This window comes from Periophthalmus magnuspinnatus, chromosome 12 (assembly GCF_009829125.3).
Source record: "Periophthalmus magnuspinnatus isolate fPerMag1 chromosome 12, fPerMag1.2.pri, whole genome shotgun sequence".
In the NCBI taxonomy this organism is placed as follows: Eukaryota; Metazoa; Chordata; class Actinopteri; order Gobiiformes; family Gobiidae; genus Periophthalmus; species Periophthalmus magnuspinnatus.
This window is the reverse complement of record NC_047137.1, coordinates 15,228,639-15,251,215: the sequence shown is the minus strand read 5'-3', so window position 1 is coordinate 15,251,215 and position 22,577 is coordinate 15,228,639. Positions and strand designations below refer to the sequence as shown.

Genomic DNA, 22,577 nt, shown 5'->3' with positions numbered 1-22,577 from the left:
GAAAACGATTCCGATTACGTTTTATCGCGGATTCGTCACGATCAGTTGATTAATTGTCGCCGCCCTGTTACGTAACGCCAATTTAAACTTTATTTTGTGGCAAGATTGAAGTGAAGAACAACATTATTTTTCTAATTTCTTCCCGCAGAAACGTCTTAATGGGTTCGTCGCGGGACCCTGATGAAAACAATGACTTCCTAACCTTCCTTTTCTTTCTCTTCCTCCGTCCGTCCGTCCATCTCCTCGCTCCCTTGATCACGGCGGACTTAGTTATTTCACTTTTCGAAATGATTTTTTTACTCCTTCAATCTCGCGACCGCCATTCAAGGGGGCAGTGGCCGGGGCTGGGGCGAGCCTTTGTGACAGGTGAAATTAAAGCAAAGAGAATCTCATCTTGGTATAAACTCCGTGAGGCATTCGAGACGGTCAAATCACATTTTTTGAGTCGCTGACAGACGGGGGAAGGCGAAAAAAGGGGAGCTGATATGTAAAGACGCTATCCCGACTTAATCTATGCTTTTTTTGGCAATGAAAACATGGCAGAAAGCGACAGTGGCTCAGTTGGTAGAGCGTTTGTCCACGGATTTGAAGGTCGGCGGTTCGCTCTCGGCCGTTTATACATCGGTGTCTGAGCGGTTACTTGATGTAAAGTGATTTGAGTGGCTTGAAAAGCGCAAAATAAAAACCGCAAAATAAAAATATGACTGTTTAACGTAAAAGCCAAAGTTAAATCTTAAGTAAATACAGTTTCAGGCTTAATCGGCGTATTGGCTCGCTTTATTGTTCTCTTTGTTTCCCTTGTTTGCTTTGGGTCTGGGGATGGAGTTGTATATGAGGAACAGGTGGTGTCTAAGGCGTGTCTTTCCTCACAAAAATTGCTTCTTTAACTCCTCTCTCAAACCAGAAGAAGTGGCGTGGATGAGCAGCGAAACGTCTTCACTCCAACAACTTTTTGCGCAGTTGACAGATTTAACTTTGGGTTTTTTACGATGGAACAGACCTGGACGACCGAGGGATTACGCCGACATGACCGTTTACGTTTACATAAAAGGTCTTCATAAACGTCTTGACTGAGATTTGAGTATTGTTTACGGCCTCACTTCGCGCTTCCCCGGCCTCTACTTATCCGTGTGGTTTTGTTTCTTATGCAAAAACGCTGGCGGTGATGCTGTCTCTTGAGCGGTGGACCAGTTCTACGCTCGTCGGTTCGTCGTTTGGAAGTTGGCGAATCGCTCTCCGACGTCACCAATCTGCGATCTCTACCTACCACCGATGCCTTAATAAAAGTGCCGCACATCTGCCTGTCGACGCAGCTGGATCGTAGAGAACAGCTCGCCATCGCTTGACGTGTCTCTGTGTTAAAGTTAGATCTGTGTGTAATTTGTGATTGAGACACTAGAGGTCGCTAGCGGTCCACTCTACGGTAAATGCTCAGAATCTAATTGGATCAGAATCTGTAATTTATTTTGATTTGGGTTTGAACTCGCTGAGCCTTTTGTTGTCGTTTAGTTTCATTGTAAAGCTCTAATTTCGGTATTAAATGTAACTTGTAAAAGGGAAAAAAAGAAGGGAAAGGAAGAAAAAAAGAAAAGAAAAAGAAAGGAAAGGAAAGGAGGAAAAAAGAAGAAAGAAAGGGAAAAAAATAAATAAATAATAGAGAATGGAGACTCAACCCTGAAACTGAAAAAAAAAGAAAATGTAACTTGTAAAAGGGGGAAAAAAGGAAAAAATATAAAAGAAAAAGGGACAAAAGAAAAAAAAGAAGGCAAAGGAAGAAAAAAAAGAAAAGAAAAAGAAGGGGAAAGAAAATGAGGAAAAAGAAGAGGGGAAAAAGGAAATGGAGAAAAGAAAAGAAGAAAAAAGACGGAAGAAAAGAACAGAAAAAAGGGAAAAAATAAATAAAAGAGAATGGAGACTCAACCTTGAAACTGAATGTCAAAAAAATCGTTTTAACTCCATAACTAGACTCACTCATTCATTTTACCTGCTCAATAATAAAACATTAGCTCATTCAAAAATGTAACTTGCATTCCTTTAGATTTACTTCAAAATTAAAAGAGCGACTTATAATTATTTACCCGTTTACCATCTGGGTTGTGCGTCACTTCGTTTCGTCTCTTCTCCAGTTTGTAACAAGCATCACACTGAATATACTGCACTATAAAATCAAACAGAACATCGTAAAATTGTCTTTCCAATTTCAGTATTATATCGTAAACTATTGATCGCCGTCGTCTAGTGACAAAACAGAAGAACTTGGAGAGGATCATCGTCTGAACGGCTGGTCTGGATTTCGTAGTTGCAAGAATCACGTCAAGAATATTACGTCGTGAACTCTACTACGGCTCCGTAAATTGGGTCAAAAAACTTAACTTCACGGACAAATTTGCTAAAAATCTGCTGAACCTTTAGCGATGCACGATAATGGACTTTTCAGCGATAACGATAATTTGAAGAACTGCGCAATCGATAACTGATAATACATTTTAAATTAACCTGATTTTATAATATACAATGTTTTATTTATTCGTTTGTTTCAGTTTATCAGTCTAAATGTGACTAAAGTAGAGCGTTTAAAACATATAAAGACTTAAATATGACATTTACAAATATGAAGCGACAGTTTTGGGCTGTAGCTGCTCATAAACTCAAAGTCAAAGCATTTGTTTATTTCTTTAAGCGGTAAATACTTCATCTGCTTCTTCTGAAAGTTTGCTTCACTGTGATTGGTTAATTCCAGCTGTCAATCACTCAGAGTCTTACAGAATCTGACTAATAAGAGAAGCGGCACCAGAAAAGTGTCAGACGCGTTAAATAAATCGTCACAATATTACGATTACGCGAAAAATAACGTCAGATTCAAAGCTCGGACCATTTTTGCTCCACTAAAATGTTCTGGAAAGTAGAGAAAATGATCAAAACTACAACGACTGTATCCAGAAGTGATCAGATTTAACCCACTGGGAGAAAAATTTTATGAAAGAGATAAAACAAACTAATAACAGTGAGCGCTGGTTTGTGCTAAACTCCTTTGGTTTTCTCTTCTCTGTGAGGCACAAACACATGAAAAAAGAACTCAACACTTCTAAAACAAAGAAAGTAGGGGAAATACAAATAGATTTTCTTCCAAACGGATCGATTTAAACTCCAAATTTGATGAAGTTCGTGCATGTTTTGTCCAGCCCAAATCAGATCACGATAGACACCCTGTACAAAGTCACCCCTGCTACCCAAAAAAACATCAATTTTTCCATCTGAAACCAAAGTTGATGGGTTTTTTTCAGTGTAACTTCTTGACCTGTCATGTTCCTCTTCTGTCTTACCTCCGCAGCACCTACTGTCACACCTTTTAGGACGTTTTTCTCACATTCCAGCCCCAACGTTGGACAAATGTAGCAACAAACGAAGCTAACTCCTTGTACAGTGCTAGAAAATTGAAGATTACTGTACGGTATTTGATAACGCAAGTCACAATATGATCATTAGAACTTAAAAAATAACCAAGAAAACAAATTATAATGAGATTAGTTCGAAGCAAAAACGTGATTTTCAGTTTTATGTCGCTCCAAAAATGTTTAAATAAATGTCAAGTGCTTTTTATTTGGCTTTTTATGTCACATTATTCAACTTTTCTTTATTATTATTATTATTTCTTTGCCTAAAATGTTCCATAGTATCAGATTAAACTTCCATCCATCTCCATGTACACAAGCAGGTAGGGTCACCAGGCCAAGTTACAGGTCAGATCTGTGGAGAGGATGCCCCGCTCATATGAAAGAATGTGTGTTTTAAGCAATAAAAACAAATGTAATAAACAAAAGAAAGAGAAAAAAAAAGCTAGATTGGCAAGTTCAAGTTTCAGGCAAAGCAATAACATTCCCCCCAGACAAGCAGATGACAGAAATCCCATTAGAAAAGTTACATAGTGCATCTTTAACTTGATTAAAGGGCCCATATTACGCTATTTTTTGATCTATGTTATAATGTTTCTTCATCACAAACAGATCTGGAGTTGTGTTTTGTTTCGTTCACACATGTTTAACCAAGAAACTCTGCATCTCTAGGTTATTCTCTCAAACTGAAAACACTCAAAACACTCTGTTCCACCTCGTGATGTCATCATGTTGTAATACAGGAAGTGCTCCACTGTGTTTTTAAACTCCACACACCTTCATTTCTAGAATCATTTGGATGATTTCGACTCTGGAATCGCTGATTTTTACTGTACTAAAGGTTAAAAAGGAGCTGTTAACGTGAAAACTACTGCGTCGTGACATCACAAAGTGCAACAGAGCGTTTTGAGCTTTGGAGATGTAGACAGACTGATAATAAAGTGTTACTCAGACATGTGTGAATGAAACAAAACACAACTCCAGCATTATAACCTGGTGTAAACCTCACAAAGAGTCAATTTTGTGCAATATAGGCAGTTTAAATCACTTTCATTCACACTGTCTGTTGTTGTTGGTGTCAAAAATCATAATGTTTCTTTTTTCTCACAATAATCGTTTTGTCTAGATTATGATATTGTGATACTGTGACATTGTGGCGTCCCTATCGCGCATAATTCCGGGGTCTTGTTCGATAATCGTGTAACCTTTTGGTCTGGTCATGTCTGTCTCCTTCACGGTCATCGTCTCACTGGTCTGTCGACTCTTTAACCCTGCGGTCGCTCAGGTTTCCGCCCCTCACCTTGTAACTCCCCGCTCTTGCTGTACAGCTCGCGTCTCTGCTCTCTCAGGTAGGCGCTCATACTGATGGCGTGGGAAGAGGACTCGAACCTGCGAAAGACAGAAGAACAGAAGAGGCATGGCGTAGTAAACAACAAGATGACAACACATATTTTGGTTTTAAGGAGTTCTTCTGTTTCCCAGTTAAAATGTGACTTTCTTACTTGAACAGCGACTGCTTGGCCCGTTGTGGCTTCTTTTTAGCGAAGAACGCTGCGAACTCGCTGCCGGTGCTGGCGTAGGAGAGCTGCGCTGAAGGCTCCGAGCTGCTGCGACTGTTCTTCACATCCAGGTACTCCATCAGCAACACCTGCACCGCACAGACACAAGGGGGCAGTCAACTTAAAGGGCGCATATGGTCTGATCTATGTTATAATTTTGTTTCCTCGTCGCAAACAGACCTGAAGTTGTGTTTTGTTTCATTCACATGTTTAACACAAAAACCCTGCATACGTATGCTCTTAAGTTCTTCTCTCAAACTGAAAACACTCTGTTCCACCTTGTGATGTCATCATGTGGTGATACAGGAAGTGCTCTGATGTGTTTTTCAACTCCACACACCTTCACTAGAATCATTTAGATCATTTCAGCTCTGGAATCGCCAATCTCTACTGAACTAAAGGTAAAAAGTAGCTGTTAATAACAATAACGGTAATGGTAGTTTCATTAACGCATAAATTACACATTTTAAAAGCAACAACATGACAACAACATGAAATAATTGTGATTTTTCATTTATTTTTTCACTTGCATATCGAGCAAACTACAGAGATTAGAAGCCAATGTGGGAGAAGTGTCCTGTCCAGCAGCAAAACAAAGTATAAAGTTATAAAACATAATTAATTCACTCACAGTCCTATGATTCAATATATGAATAATATATATATATATATAATTGGAATAATAGGTTTTGGGGCTCAATTTATCGTGGCGTAGGTACTTGTTTTTTTAAATAGTGAGGACATTTTTGCAATTTTTATGTAATAACGTAAGATTTGAGCTATAGAGAGCAGAATAAACTTCTTAGGCATAACAAATATTTTAACAACATCTACAATTTCATGTTCACAATGTAATACTTTTATGGTACGACAAAATGGCATCTTGAAAAGCTTTGATACTGCACATTTTTCAGGTATCAGTATCGTCGAGTACTCAGAGCATATAACCGATCTGATACCGCTTTGTATTTTCCAGAATGAGGACCCGTAGACGCGAGCACTGTCACTGTTGACGTCTGCGGCTAATGCTAACGCTAACACCCAAAGCAGGTTAAATGCAAACTGTGGAGGCTCTGCAAACACTTAAAACACGCTAACAATGACAGAAAAGCTTCATTTAGCCTTTCGAGTGAATGCTGAACTTGGTAAAAAAAAAAACTACGGAGAGCACAGCCCGACAACAGCGCTAACACCACAACAACAACGCTAACACAACAACAGCGCTAACACAGACTTTGTTTCCTCTGCAGAATGATCCATGTGCTCTGAGGTTGAGGTCTTTTTCTGGGCCTCACTGCTGTTTTTATCCTCACTCTGTGGTACAAAGTGAACAAGTAGAAAAGTGAAAGTGCTTAAATCAGCACAACTCATCATCAAGACCATTAAACATCTGACTGTAACACTTTAGTCTCAAAATCTCATTTATTCTATAGATTTTCTTTAGAGAGAGACTTTAGCTAGAGGTTTTTTTTTTTATTGTTGTACTGTAACAAAATGGAGTAGCGTTAGTTTACTTCTTCGTACTGTAAGGCCAAGTATCGGTACAACACGCCTGATTACAATACAACAATAAAGATAAAACATGCTCCTGTTTTAATAATAAAAAGTAATTTTCATAGACAAAATAACAGTTCTATTACAGGCTCTTAAAAGCAGTTACCGTATTTTCCAAACTATAAATCACACTTTTTTCATAGTTTGTCCGGGGGTGCGACTTATACTCAGATGCGACTTATCTGTGAAATATATATATTTTTTCTTCATTATTATGCATTTTTTTTGGCTGGTGTGACTTATACACTGGAAAATACGTGTTACCAAAATGTGAACTTTGACCAAAATCTTTTTTATTAAAACACATGAACACATACAAATGGACTGTCAGTGAGTACAACAAGTCCAAGTATCAGTATCGGAACAACATTCCTGATTAAGATACAACAATAAACACAAAACATGCTCCTGTTTTAATAATAAAAAGTAATTTTCATATACAAAATAACAGTTCTATTAAAGGCTCTTAAAAGCAGTTACCATATTTTCCGAACTATAAATCACACTTTTTTTCATTGTTTGGCCAGGGGTGCGACTTATACTCAGGAACGACTTATACTCAGATGCAATTTATATGTGAAATATGTTTTTTTCCCTCATTATTATGCATTTTATTTTGGCGGGTGCGACTTATACTCCAGTGCGACTTATACTCAGATGCAATTTATATGTGAAATATATGTTTTTTTCTCCATCATTATGCGTTTTTTGGCGGGTGCGACTTATACTCAGGAGCGATTTATAGTCCAGAAAATACATGTTACCAAAATGTGAACTTTGAACAAAATCTTTTTATTAAAACACACAAACACATACGAAACGGGCTGGTATCAGTGAATACACTCGGGCCAAGTATCAGTATCAGAACAACGTTACTTTCAATCACTGTCAGTCTTTGGACAAAATATTAAAATAGCCTCGCATATGAGCCTTTAATGTCCACTATATAAAAATACCCCCTCATCTCCATTTCCCTATAATCCGTCTGTATGATCCATGGTGAGATCCATCACTGTCCCATCACGCTTCATAAAAATCTTATCAACTTCTAACAATAGCTGAACAAGTACATCGAGACCGCGGCCAGACAAAGTTAACTCGGTCCACTACATCATTCTCGCGCTCACCGACTTCCATTTCTCAAAATCTGATGATAAATCTCCCGTATTTCACATTTCTATTTCTTCCAGCTTCATCTGACTCGGTGCAACACTCTTTTCCTCGCGTATTCTACATATGTTTTAAAATAGCCCCCCGTATCTAATAGCTTCATAATTTAGCGGAGTCATTTAACGCATGTGGGTACAAATCTGCGGCTTAGCGCGGTATGAGCCAGGACGGGGCGGGAGTAATGGTCGAACAGACGGAGATCCATCCCCGGCATAATGATGTAATTAACGCTAGCCGGAGAGAGCCCCGGTCATGCATGGGGAAGCCTGTGCATGCTAGCGTCAATGCTAATTCACAATCGTACGCGCGCAGGTACTTACAATGTTCAATCGATTGAGAGGAAGCCAGGTAATTTGTGTAAAATGGGTTGGTGGGTTCACAGTGCAATGATTTTAGCGGGAAATAGATGAGCCCACAAAAAAGCTTATTTAGTAACTTTTAAAGGTGTTGGGTGTAATTTTTTCCCGGTGGAGGGTCTGTCGCCTGGATGTGCTCCCGGTCCGCTCGTCTTTGTAAGTTTTGTCAGAGCGTGTGAGGAGAAGGGGCCTCATTCGGTGCATGTTTTTCGAGGTATTTTTTAGCAATAAAAACACAAATCAGTGAAGAAGACGCAAATGTTTAGGCAAAGCATCCGAAAAGTTACATATTGTGCCTTTAGATAAATTATATTTTGCCTGTACAACCGCTATAAGTTAACTATGAGCACAACAGTAAACAATAATATCGTTTATTGTGATAAAAAGGGTAGAAAATAATCGTTTGTGGGACATTTTACATAATCATGATAATCACCAGAAAAAACGACTATCCGCAGCGACGTCGACGGGGGGACAACAAAGTCTGTAGTCCCGCGGTTAAGGGGCCCAGATTTGGACTCTCTTCCTATTAATTTGAATGAGAGGGGGGCCCATGTGAGACTTCTTGTCCCGGGCCCCCAAATTTCTGCTGACGGCCCTGCTCATCCAGATTAAATTATAATTATTCATAACATTTTAAACTGTCAGCAACTTTTAAAAATATCGTGATATAATCGTTAATCGCAATTATTTTGGAACATAATAATCGTGACACAAAATTTTCAATATCGTCCCATGTCTAGAGCACAACAGTAACAATTCTTGATTTTTTTTCAGCCTAAATTACTAATAAAAACATGATTTTAAAAGCTGCAATGTGTAATTAGATTGGCCCATCTGGCTCGGTTGCATTCTCACATATCACCACTAGATGCTGCCTGCGTTACTGCTGTCCAATAGTCTGCGCATGTTAAACACGCGTACAGACGGTAGCTTTAAAACGGCAACGGGGCTAAAAGAAGAAAAAAGACAAACATACGGAATAGAATGGGTCTTTAGTTTCAAAACTCAATGTTTATGTAATAATATGATTAAATTATACTTTCATGAAATGTATTTTGCCTTAGGTTGGACAAAATTGGGTTTGCAAACTATTCCGTGTACCCATTAAAACCCAATTATAATAAAATAAATTAACTCTCTCATTCTACAGAAATCCATCACATCGTATGTAACAGCCCTTATCCCCCACAGTGATGCTAGTTGTGCGGTTGCTACTAGCCCGCTGCTAATCCTACACTGTATTAATTACTAATGATGATACGATGGAGAGAGCACCCCCGATCGCTTGTGAACGAACACCCGAATGGACTTAATGAAATGCCAGCACTGGTCTGATGAAAAGGGCTGCGACCCTACTTAAATTGCATTAGCCCAGAGACAGAGTGAACTTTGAAGGCAATTAACTTGGCAGGCTTGAGCAGGGAGGAAAGATAGAGGCAGCGAGGAAAGGTAGAACCAACAAATACAGCAAAAGAGGAGAGGAGATAAAAGGCGTTGCGAAGGATTATGGGAGAAAAATAAACAGGGCCTATTACAGACACTAAGAAGAATACAGGTGCCAAGGGCTCATTTAACAGTTCAATAGAGAGTTCAAAATGGCGTCTGTTTTCTCAGAGCTGCTTTTGAATTGTTGAAGATACACGACCGGTCAAAAGTTTGGACACACCGTCTCATGTTTGTCCTGTTTTTTTCTTTATTTTCTACATTTTAGACACATACAAAAGACCTCAAATATATCAAGTAAGATATACGGGGGAACGTAGCAAGGAAAAAATAAATAACTACTGCTGCAAAAGACGAAGTTTAAATCTGTCAACTGGACAAATCGTTGTAGGAGTGAAGACGTTTCGCTGCTCGTCCAAGTCGTTTCGTCATTTCTGGTCAGATTATTGCTGGACACTGCCTTATATCTGTCTGAAGGGAGGAGCTAACTACACTGAAACTGTAAACAGCAGTTTTCTCCAGTTTCAGCCTTAATTCAATGGTTAATGGCCCTCCTATTGTTCTTTTTGTTTGCTTTGTTTGCTTTGGGTCTGAACTTTGTCTTTTGCTGTGGATCAGACCTGGACGACTGAGGGATTACACAGTTTTAAATAACTACTAAAAATGTATAACAAAGGAAAGGGGGGGCTCCTTAAAATAAAAGTTATTTAGTCATTTTATTTAACAGTTATTTACCTTTTTTTATTCGCTACATAATTCCACAAACCTCGCTTCACATATTTGACGTCGTCTGTGTGTAGATAAAAAGCAGAACGTAGTGGGGTCGGTGTGGAATTTTACAACACTGCAGAATCCCTACTGATACTGTATGTCTATGGTAGAATGTTCAGCAGTTGCTATGGAGACACAATGCACACAATAGCAAACACCGACAAATAACTTTATAGATTGTCTGAAAACTCGAGGAAAAAAGGGACAAAATTGATTTAAACTGATTTTTAGGAGCCTGTGAGCAACACGAGCGTTTAATGAGTTTTGAAAATGAAACCTGCTTTTTTTGTGGTGCAGAAGTGACGCAGGATGGACGACTCACGCCACAGCGAATCAGCTCTTATCCCAAAGTGACTCATATCGCTCTTTCTTACAAGTTTATTTTATTTTATTATACACTTAAATCACATTTCACAAATTAATCCTTAGATAAGCTCAAAAAGGAGTGGGAAAACTAAAAAAATAAAGCGTTTTCTAATTTGATGAAGACAGCATGTGGTGGTCTGTAAAAGCAGGAGGAAACAGAATTTACAAACGTTTAAGAAAAAAAAAAAAGAGTCGCTGAGTCTTCCCTCCCTTTGCTCTCCACGCTAAGCCACTCCCCCTTCAGAGCGCTATGACCACACAATCAGAGCACGTTCTGCTAATGAAACTGCTGCACATCACATCAGGTTTGTCAAGTCGCTGCGTCGTTTTTTACACCATGTTTTTGTTTATTTACGGAGAATAATCACGTGGGAGAATGGGTGACGTAGATTTGTGGGCGGAGCTTTGTACAGAATCTTACAGCGAACCGTAAAAAGGGTTCAAATAGTGCCCGGGAACGATCGCTAAATTACTGAAACATGAATGAATGACATTTAAAACCTCTTCTAGTGTGTTTTTATTAGTTTAGGGAACAACATTAAAACACGATAGAAAGGAAAAAAACGACTTTGCATAATACCTCCTCTTTAAAATGTAAGAATTGCAAAAGTGTTACTCAAAGTTTTTAGCCTGTTTTACATGTGTTGGCTTAGCAGTTTGAGTTTCTAGGTGGGAATATCCAGACATAAAGCGGGGGCATGCAGTTGAAAATCGATGTTTCCGGGCGAGACTGCCAGACACTAAAAGTAAAAATGTGGAGATGTAAAGCTCTTCACAGCAGATAAAACCAAAGATAGTGAGAGAGTGAGAGCGGATGTGCCAAGATTAAACCTAATCAACCCGAGTGATTCTGCACTTGAGTGACTTGGGTCTGCTCCCAAACTTGCAGCTGAGTGCTATAAGTTTTATTAAGAACAGAATAGCAGCATTCAAGTCTGGCTTTGTCGTTCATTAGCAGGAGCTCTCCCGTTTATTCCACTCTAACCAAATGTTCCTATGTCGGCCCGTGCACTCTGAGAAGGCGAGTAATTGTCTTGTGTTTCGTCTATTAGGCCCTAACTCCCAACAAATGACTGGGACGAGAGGAGAGTCACTCAAACGTGTGCAGGTGAGCACTTTTCATACGAAGACAAGGCAGTTAATTAAACCACGACTAAACAAATAATTAATTCTGATTTAAAACTTGGCTAAAACTTTGCAAATTTAACCTGGTTAAGACTCGAATAGAGCTGTGGCAAAAACAAATTCTGAAGTTTGATATATCGTTGAAGCGAATACAGACGATAAACGATAATATTTCAACAAATTTATGCCAAAAAAAGCAGATTTAAACCACAAAACATCTAAAAAATCTACAATATTGCTAAAAAATCATGCGTTGCAATAAATAAACAGCAGAATGAAACACTTTAGTACTTAGTTTGTATCTGTAATGAGTCATAAATGTTATTAATTCAATCTTTTACGGTTTAAATCTTAAAAAATAACCAAAAGTAGTGCGCTCGAATCTACCAAACATAACTAGAGCTGGGTTCTTTTCAAAAACTGGTTTCAATCTATTTTGCATCTTGTCATCTCAAGGGGCCACACTCGATTTTTTTCATGTAATAAAGTAAAATGTGTTTAGAAAGTTGTGAAAGGTGCTTATAAACTCATCATGGTGGATAATTAGGACGTTACGAATGTGTTAGGAATAACTTTGGACCGCTGCAAACTGTTTTAAAATTAAAGTATTTCTGTTTTTTCAGGTTTATAAAACAGTAAAAATCAGGTACAGCGTCTTTAATCACCATCTAGAACAGCAAAAATTCGAACTTTAACGTTTATAAATCCATTGCGAACCATTTCATCCTTCATTTGGCGGTGACACTGCTTAAAAACATTGATTTTCAGGGAACACTAGAGTCCCTCGAGGCATTTCCAGGCGTTCTGAGCAACTTCCCAACAAAAAAAACACAAAAAACAAATGCTCAAACTGGTGTCATTTCATAAAGTTTTAGCGGATGGTGCACTAAAGCGAGTTTATACCGACAAAAGTGGGCCACGACTCAAAAAAGGTTGGAAAACACTGGCCTAAAAACGTTCTATCCACGGGTTACGGAACAACTCGAAATTAACACCAAAATCCTCATCTCACGTTTTTATTTGACCGTTTTATTTTCAAAACTAAAACGTTAAAAGAGACATTCATTTTACTTTCCTGTACGATGCTTTCTGGCTAAATCGGTCAAAGCTGTTTCAAATATTGTGGGTTTTTTTTAGTCTAGGAGCGCGATAAATCCCTCAAACTTTTGATGAGGCAACGACACTGAAAACAGAATTCTCAAAAAGGTTGTTGTTTCTAAAGATAGCCCCTTAAGTCTTCCGATCCACGCAATTACAACCCTCATTTCACAACATTTTGACACTTTGGTCTCCCTAAACCCCCCAGCTGTTGTCTTGTCACAAAACATATTGACTGAAAGGCCTCGTTACCAACTTGAGCTCAAACTCCCAGTCGCAGAAGAAAGACTGCCGCGTACACCCCTTTATTGATCCGGTGTTTCAAACTTCAATAGCTTTCTTAAGTTCTGACACAGTTACAGCGAACGCGGCGGCAGCGGGCTTAGCCGTGTCGATGTCCAACCTGGAGGGAACTTCTCTGCAAAGCTCTCGTGTTGATGGAAAGTGCACACGAGTCGACTGAAGTGTTTTTGAACCAAGGAGTTTACGTGGTTTCGTTTCGCACCAACTAAGTAACTGAACGAATCCATTTTTACGACCGTTCAACATGAATTCATACAGAAATATTAACGTAACTGTGTAATTATGTCACCGCTTTACCTGCTATTTAGGTTATTGAAATGTAGTGTCACGATTATCACGGCCAAAATAATTTAGATTAACGATAATATCACGATTATAATTAATAAAGTTGCTGATAGTTTAAAATGTTATGGATAAGAATAATTATAATTTAAACGTATGAATAAGTTCTGCGCTTAAAGAACTGTTATAGTATTGTATTTTGTTATTGTTTGTTTGCGGAAAAAAAAACTACGATTTAACGGAGAATATTCTGGACGAGCAGGGCCGTAAACGGAAATTTGGGGCCCGGGGCAAGAAGTGTCACATGGGCCTCCCCCCGTAATACAAATTAATAGTAAAAGAGTCCAATTCTGGGCCGCATATTCTGTCCACATATGAGGACATTAGTTTTACATCACTTTTCTCACAAACAACATAATGTAAAAAGATAATTATTTATTTTTACACTCATCAGGTCCCGATCAGCCTAAATAAAAGAGATAAATTAATAAAGCCATGTCACCCAAGAGCTCGGGTCTTACTTTTTGCAGAATATGTCACTGAAAAGACTGAGTAAAAGGGCCTTTTGTCTCAGGTATATGAACAGCCGAAGTGCGTAACTAAAATAAATATGTGTATCAGTTCATCTCCATGTCTGCAGTACACAATATTTAAGGTCTAAGCAAAGACATTAAACAGAAATCATGTTTTCACCTCTCTTATAAACCATACCTCACCAGAAAAGTTACAAAACATCCAGAAGAACATTTTACTTTTTGGTTTAGTCGTGTCCAAGTGTTTAGCATCGTGCCTCAAAACAAGAAGGTTGGTTGGTTTTTTTTTTTTACACCGGGTGAGGACAAATTTAGATAGATCTCCCGCCAGTCGCCATCAATAACTGAACAATAACAGTTTTTTTTTATGAGAGCTGTGGTAAATCATCAACTTAAATCCAACACTTACGAGAAAACTACCCATCACTTCTACCCATCCATCATCTTATTTCCAAAATCTAATAATAACGAAGTCTAATATTAACATTTAAGGCTGTGGCGAGTTCGTTTAATTACTTCGCGGATTAAAAGTTGACGTCAAAATAAAAATATACGAGAGCGCGGTGATGTGTTCTCTGTGGAAAATGTAAATATGACAGTATATCACAGGAGAGAATGGATGTGACACATTGATTAAAACGAAGGGCGCGAGGAGTGAACTGCCGATGTCTGAGCCTCATATCTAATTAAAACAGATCATTGTCCTCTGGCTGCTTTCTGGCGTTTCGTTCCCGCTCATATCCGCGGTGTCGACGCGTCCACGTACGGAGCGGAATATTAAAGTAACCGTGAGGATTATACGTTTGTAACATCGCCGTCTGTTCATTATTAAACCGTTTCTTTTTGATTGACTTTAAATCTGATCTGTGTCATAATGTCGTTTTCTCGTCACAAACAGACCTGGAGTTGTGTTTTGTTTCATTCATGCGTGTTTAGTTCTTCTCTCAAACTGTAAACGTGCTGTTCCACCTTGTGATGTCATCGTGTGGTGATACAGGAAGTGCTCCGCTGTGTTTTTAAACTCCACACACCTTCATTTCTAGAATCATTTGGATCATCTCAGCACCGGAATTGACCATTTCTACTGAACTAAAAGTAAAAAAAAAGAAGATGTTAACGTGAAAACTACCACTTTATGACATCACAAAGTGGAACAGAGCGTTTTGAGGTTTGGAGATGTCACAGACTAATGATAAAGTGTGACTCAAACGTGAGTGAGTGAAATAAAACACAACTCCAGCTCTGTTTGTGAGGAGGTGACGGTGTTGAAATATGGATAAAAGCTCAAGGTTTATGGAAATTTAAATGTGTTTGTAGATTATAGTGTGAATTAAAATGACAAAAAGAGAGAAAGGAAAGAGAGAGGGGAGAGAAAGAAGAGAGAGGGAGAGAGAGAAGGGAGGAGAGAGGAAAAAGAGAAGAGGGAGAAAGGAGGAAAGAGAGAGGAGAGAGAAAAAGGAGAGGAGAGAGAGCACAATGAGAGGAGAAGAGAGAAAAATGAGGAGGAGGAGAGAGAAGAGAGGAGAGAGGAAAGAGAGAGAAAGAGGAGAGAGGGAGAGAGAGGAAAGAGAGAAGAGGGAGAAAGGAGGAGAGAGAGGAGAGAGAAAAAGGAGAGGAGAGAGAGTACAATCAGAGGAGAAGAGAGAAAAATGAGAGGAGGAGAGGAGAGAGGAAAGAGAGAGGAGAGGAGAAGAGAGAGGAGAAAGGGAGGGAAGAGAGGAGAGAAAAAAGGAGAAGAAGACAGAGAGGGAGAGGAGATGAGAGACAGAGGAAAGAAGGAGAGAGAAAAAGGAGAGGATGAGAGAGAGGAGAGAAGAGAGAGAGGAAAGGAGGAGGGAGAAAGGAGGAGAGAGGAGAGAGAAAAAGGAGAGGAGGAGAGAGGGAGGGAGGAGAGGAGGAGAGAGAAAAGGGAGAGGAGAGAGGGAGGGAGGAGAAAAGAGAGAGACTTGGAGAGAGATGAGAAAGGGAGGGAAGAGGAGTGAGAAAAGGGAGAAGAGGAGAGAGGGAGGGAGGAAAAGAGAGAGGAGAGGAAAGAGAGGGGAAAGCGAGGGAAGAAGAGTGAGAAAAAGAAGAGGAGGAACGAGAGAGAGGGGGAGAGAGAAAAAGGAAAGGAGGGAGGGAGCAGAAAGAGGAGAGAGAGAAGAGAGAGAGGACAGCAGGAGAGAGACGAGAGAGAAAAAGGAGAGGAGGAGAGAGAGAGGGAGGGAATAAGAAAGGAGGAGACAGAGGAGCATTAGAGGGGGAAGAGCAGAGATGGAGAAGAACTTTTCATCCAAGATCTCATGATTGTCTTCATCTAAAAACAGACGGCACTAGAACCGAAATGAGAAAAACACTTTGGATTATTTTGGTTCTCAAAAATGGAAAACATTTGAAGGACATGTAAAACTGGATAAACTAATGAACTAATGCACTTTAATAATCTGGTGATAAACATTTACACTCACACCTGCTTCTGTTTTTAATGTTTTAAATGGACCGATGTTATTTGGTTTGTTTGTTTTTCTTTGTGAAATGTTAAGACTATTTCCAACTTACAGAAAGAGCAGAGCAATATGGACTAAAATTCATACCACAACAGAAAACTGACAAATATTTATAATGATTTTAGATGTTTTGTTTGTTTTTTTAATCAAAGCGGCCATTTTAAAACCATTTCACAAAAGAACATCACAGACCCTCCTATGTTTTTGGCTCTTCATATACTGTATTAACAAGTTAAGTTTCCATCTTTTCATCTCACTAACTCAAATTTTATACCAAGGCTGAACATTTTCAATCACTTTTTTAACAATATAATCTAATTTTCAACCCAAAAATACACAAAAATATCTTATACCAGTCCTGTGATTGCTCAAGACCCTAAAACGATTCAGAAATATGAAAAAGCATCATTATTATCATCATTATATTATCATTATCGTTGTTGTCGTTATTGTTGTTGTCGTTGTCGTTATTGTCGTTGTCGTTATTGTCATTGTCGTTATTGTCGTTGTCGTTATTGTCATTATTGTTGTCGTTATTGTTGTTGTCGTTATTGTTGTTGTCATTATTGTTGTTGTCGTTATTGTTGTCGTTATTGTTGTCGTTATTGTTGTCGTTGTTATTGTCGTTATCGTCATTATTGTTGTTGTCGTTATTGTTGTCGTTATTGTTGTTGTCGTTATTGTTGTTGTTATTGTCGTTATCGTCATTATTGTTGTCGTTATTGTTGTCATTGTTGTTGTCGTTATTGTCGTTGTCGTTATCGTCATTGTTGTCGTCGTTATTGTTGTTGTCGTTATTGTTGTCGTTATTGTTGTTGTCGTTATTGTTGTCGTTATTGTTGTTGTCGTTATTGTTGTTATTGTCGTTATCGTCATTATTGTTGTTGTCGTTATTGTTGTTGTCGTTGTCGTTATTGTCGTTATCGTCATTATTGTTGTTGTCGTTATTGTTGTTGTTATTGTTGTCATTATTGTTGTTGTTACTGTTGTTGTTGTTACTGTCTCTGTCGTTGTCATTATTGTCATTATCGTCGTTATTGTTGTTATTATTGTAGTAGTAGTTGTTGTTGTAGTTATTGTAGTTGCAGTTGTAGTAGTTGTTGTAGTTGCTGTTGTTGTAGTTATTGTTGTCGTAGTAGTAGTAGTTGTAGTTGGTATTATCATTATTATTATTATTATTATACATGTACATATTTTTTTGTTAGCATCAATACTTGTTAGTTTCAGTATCGATGATTATCCCAGTATCAGTTTCTTTGATGACCCTACACCACAAACAGCTCGTACACGGACAAATTCTGCCCCAAAAAGTATTTACTGACTCTATTATGAAGAGGTACACACAGGCCCATGCAGCTCCACTGAAAACCACTCATATATATTTAAAAATAACATTTCAATATCAAACAGTTTACAGTAAGCAGATCGTCAGCATCCATCTTCACATTTCCCAAAGCTCCTTCCTCAAAGTTCCCTGACAGCAGAACGCCGTCCTCTCATTAAAAGTGTGATTTGTAGTCTGGTCACACGCGGTACACAGCGCGGTCACCCGGCCTCCCAGCCTATAGCGGCGCGAGCTAACAGCGAGCCAATTAACCAGCACGCACGCTTCACCCCAAAAGACAAGGTGAAAGTGACGGACGACGGTAGCCACGAGACCGTCCCGAGTGAATATGCGTTAAATAACACTTGAGTAGAAAGATCTTAATGAAGAACGCGGAGGGAGGGTGCGACCTGTGAACTCTGTAGGACAATTACGACACTTTTGTCTCATTATAGCAAGAGTAAAACATTCAGGTAACACTTAAGATTACACACTGTACAGGCGAAGAAAGGTTATAAAGACGCTCCACACTGGATAACAAAGACACGGCTGCTATTGAAAGGTGTGTGATGCTCAAATCAATTAATATCTTGATATATATTTAGATATTATCACGATGACTATTGACCTTATTCAGTCCCGCCCACTTTTGCTTTAAGTTAATCCCAGTCATTTCAATGGAGAATTTCTGAAAAGTTTTGTCACTAAAATCTGATATACAGTGGTCCCTCGCTATATTGCGGTTCACCTTTCGCGGTCTCGCTGTTTCGTGCATATATTTCTGCGTCCTGATTGGCTGTTGGACTGTAGACCATTGTGTCCTGCGTCCCGATTGGCTGTTGGACTGTAGACCATTGTCCATCAGTCTCCTCCGTGCCGTGTCTCCTGTCCAGTACAGAATGTGTTCGGACAAATTTACATAAACGTTGGATCGCAGTGTGACTCTGAAGTGCTGTACGTTTGCGATTAGTTTTCTCCCCGACAAAACCCACAATGTCGATGAAATGTTCTGCACCGACAAAGACGCCTACGAAGGTTTGAACTTTGAGAGAGTTTAAACGAGAGAGAAATGTGAGAAAATGTTAACGCCTGTGTGAGAAAAGTGTATAAAGTGTGTGGTGAGGGGTTTTACAGCAAAAAACGTATGATGTTTCGATTTCGCTTCTGCAACGTCAACAACAAGATTTATTTCCATCCAGTGTTGCGTTAATTTTCCACCAAGATCTTGCATTGATGACAAATGGACTTTTCATAGTTTATAGTTGTTCCTTTCCTTCTCATTGATGCTCTGAAGTTGTTTTTTGGAGTGATTCATGGATATTTCAGCAATTTTTTATCACTATTTTCAAGTCGCTTATTTCAAGATGCCAATTTCACGACGCTATTTTCAAGACTCTATTTTCGAGACGCCATTTTCGGGACGCCATATTCAGGACGCCATTTTCAAGACTATTTTCAAGACGCCATTTTCCAGACGCCATTTTCCAGATGCCATTTTCAAGAAGCCATTTTCAAGACTCTATTTTCAAGACGCCATTTTCCAGACGCCATTTTCAAGACGCCATTTTCAAGACGCCATTTTCAAGACTATTTTCAAGACTATTTTCAAGACGCCATTTCCCAGACGCCATTTTCCAGACGCCATTTTCCAGACGCCATTTTCAAGACGCCAATTTCAAGACGCCAATTTCAAAACGCCATTTTCAAGACGCCATTTTCAAGACGCCATTTTCAAGACGCCATTTTCAAGACGCCATTTTCAAGATTATTTTCCAGACGCCATTTTCCAGACGCCATTTTCAAGACTCTATTTTCAAGACGCCATTTTCCAGACGCCATTTTCAAGACGCCATTTTCAAGATTATTTTCCAGACACCATTTTCCAGACGCCATTTTCAAGATGCCATTTTCAGTTAAATCCAGATGGTGACTTTTTTTTTGGCCAGGCAGTGTATATAATAATTGTAGAAAATAAAGCTGATTACTTCGCGGATTTTGGGTTATTTTTAGAGCGTAACCCCCGCGATAAACGAGCGACCAACAAGTCAACACTGCACCGATTCTCTAGAGGCTTTAAGCTCCAGCCTTGTAGTCCTACAAAACCATAGACTGTATAAAATTATTGCAGATAGAAACTTCAACTTTAAAGACAATGCTGATGTACTTTTGCAGGACAATATTTTGAAGAAACGACATAAGACTCCACATATTTCAAGACCTTCCTCGCAGCCACGGTCCAAAACAGTAACCACGGATTTTAAAAAGATAAAAATTAAAAACTCTTCTACCAATCGATACTTCCACATCTGACTTTTCGAAGCTTGTTTACCTCGTTGAACATTTTTCGAGGCTTTGGTCGCACTTTGATGGAGAGTGGTGATGGGTGCACTCTGTGTTGCTGTCAGCTCCTCACTCTGTCTGATGGCATGTCATGTGGAAAGGTCAACCTGGTATCTGCGGCTTTCAAAGGGGAAAATATAAACCAATTTAGACGTTTCTTCTGTACACGTTAAAAAACCCGGGAGGGGCGCAAGACTGAAACATATGACTTGATACATGTGAAAGATAGATAAGTGATCATATGTTTGTGGATTTATTTATTTTTTAAAGAACTGTGCTCTGCTGTTAACAGAATCAGTCGGGATTTAAGGTGATACAGTAAGAATCTGAATATTTTACACAAAGCGGTTCCTCTGTAGATCACTGTAGCTTTCTGAAGGACAATATTACATCACCAGGATATAACCAGTCAGTATTTAGCTTCATTTATTTATTTATTTATTCATCGAGTATAAATTGAACTGATATAAAACACTAAGACCACGGATACAGCTGACGTGGCTCTGTTCATCTGTTCCGTTTGCCTCCTGGTCGCCTTCATAGGGAGGCGTTTCGGGCATGTCCCACCGGGGGGAGGCCTCGGGGAAGACCCAGGACACGTCGGAGGGACTATGTCTCTCGGCTGGCCTGGGAACACCTCGGAGTCCCGTCAGAGGAGCTGGAGGACGTGTCTCGGGGTGCAGGACGTCTGGGAATCCCGGTTTAGACTGCTGCCCCTACGACCTGGACTTGGATAAGAGACTACATGGATGAATTTACTTATTTTTGCTTGTAAAAATGCTCTAATCGTGTTTTTTTTATTTACTTGCCATGATTATATTGTGTCTATTAATCCAAAATGGTGAAAAACTCCTCCTTTCTCATTTGGGTTGTAAATATTTATCGCTGGACGGCCATTCGTTTTGTCTTAGTTCATTGTTTGTCCTTGTTGCAGGTGCCAATAATACACGGTACTTGCTAAAAGCTACATATGCTACATGCTACATATTTGTGGCGAGCGAGCAGGAGATCAAGATGTCGGAGGAGGAACGGAGTGAAAGACGCAGTGCCACGTAATAATCTTGTCTTTCCCATAGCAGAATTGGAAAAAAAAAACACTATTAACAATATTTCAAGTGTTCTGTTAGATTAGATTTCCAATAATTGTTAAAAAAAGTTGATTCTGTTCACATTGTAAAGAACTCCTGGAGCACTTACATTTAAGAGAGGACTGAAATATGAACTGATAACTGAAATAATCTGGATTAATTTACTACTAAAATTATCACTGGGGGAGGGGCGATGCTAACTAAAGGCACTGCTCTGTCTGAATCTCTGTTACTCAAGTTAGGCTTTAATCTGAGTTTGGTTTTAACACAATCTGGCCATAAAGAGCTGATTTTGTTTGAACACGTGAGCTGATTTGTGTTTAAACAAGTCCCCTCTCAAATAACATTACAGTCACAAGCTAGCTAGCAAACGGTACAAGGTAAAGAACTTCAGGAGCGCTAACATTTGAGAAAACACTGAAATATGAACTTATAGAGTTGTTATGCCTAAAAAACTGCAAACTTTGTGATTTGCAGGGGCGTCGGAGTGAGGGGGGCGAAGGTTAATGTTTACTAAGGGGCCCAGCGCAGCAAGGGGGCCCCCCACAAAGTCTGTAATGAGCATTTTTTTATTAAACAGAATGCAGTGCGAGTCAACCAGAGATAATTTGGACCTAGAATTGCCCCAACACCACTGTACAGCGCTACTTAATACCACCGTTTGAAGAATAAAATCCAAATAAATATGTAAATTACGGATTGGTACTGTTTATATCTACATTAAAACATTTACAAACAGGATCATGGTGTGAAAAACTAATCTTGTTTAGTAATTTGATAAAAGCGTGCTCTACTGCGGACCGGTAGTAGCGAGGAAAAACACGCTAGCCAAATGATAACGGGCTAACACAGAGATCAGAACCACCGCTGGACATGGTGGACTTGGTTTCTGCCTCTTTGTGAACCATAGGAAGGGAGATAAGAACCAGCTCAGTATCCAATAAAACTGAGAAAACTACACGAGCTGGAAGGATTTAATTTCTCCCGTTTTTGATATGTGACACTGGGCTTAACCAAAGAGGTAGAGGCAACTTGGGGAGATGGGCAAAAGGGGAAAAAAAAAAACAAGATAATGAGATTAAGAAGGAAATTACAAGCTACATAAGGGGTTAGCATTGGGTATTATTGAGCGTGTGAGCAAGTGTATTACAGATCTAGATGTGTTGATGGATGAGAGGCTTGATGTTGATACAATCGGTCAGGAAATAATAACACAAGGCAGTGAAGAAGAAAATCTAATGAGTATTGTAATGAAGAGATTACATTATCGTGCATCGCGGAAACGGGGAAGAGGAACAGCCCCGAGGTGACTGTTGGCAGGAGGTTTACGGACAGAAACTGGGTTAAATATGACTGGCTCGACTCAAAAATCTGGATTATTTGA

General features: G+C 39.2%; 1 protein-coding gene across 1 annotated transcript in view; it reads right to left on the bottom strand.

The window, feature by feature from the left end:
- exoc4 (exocyst complex component 4) overlaps positions 1-22,577 on the bottom strand; it is a 266,766-nt gene that overhangs the window by 188,185 nt on the left and 56,004 nt on the right. The window contains exons 9-10 of the mRNA XM_033976073.2: positions 4,895-5,040; positions 4,693-4,781 (exon numbers count right to left, since the gene is read on the bottom strand). Coding sequence (XP_033831964.1) covers positions 4,693-4,781; positions 4,895-5,040 — 235 coding nt within the window. The remainder of the gene's footprint in view (positions 1-4,692; positions 4,782-4,894; positions 5,041-22,577) is intronic.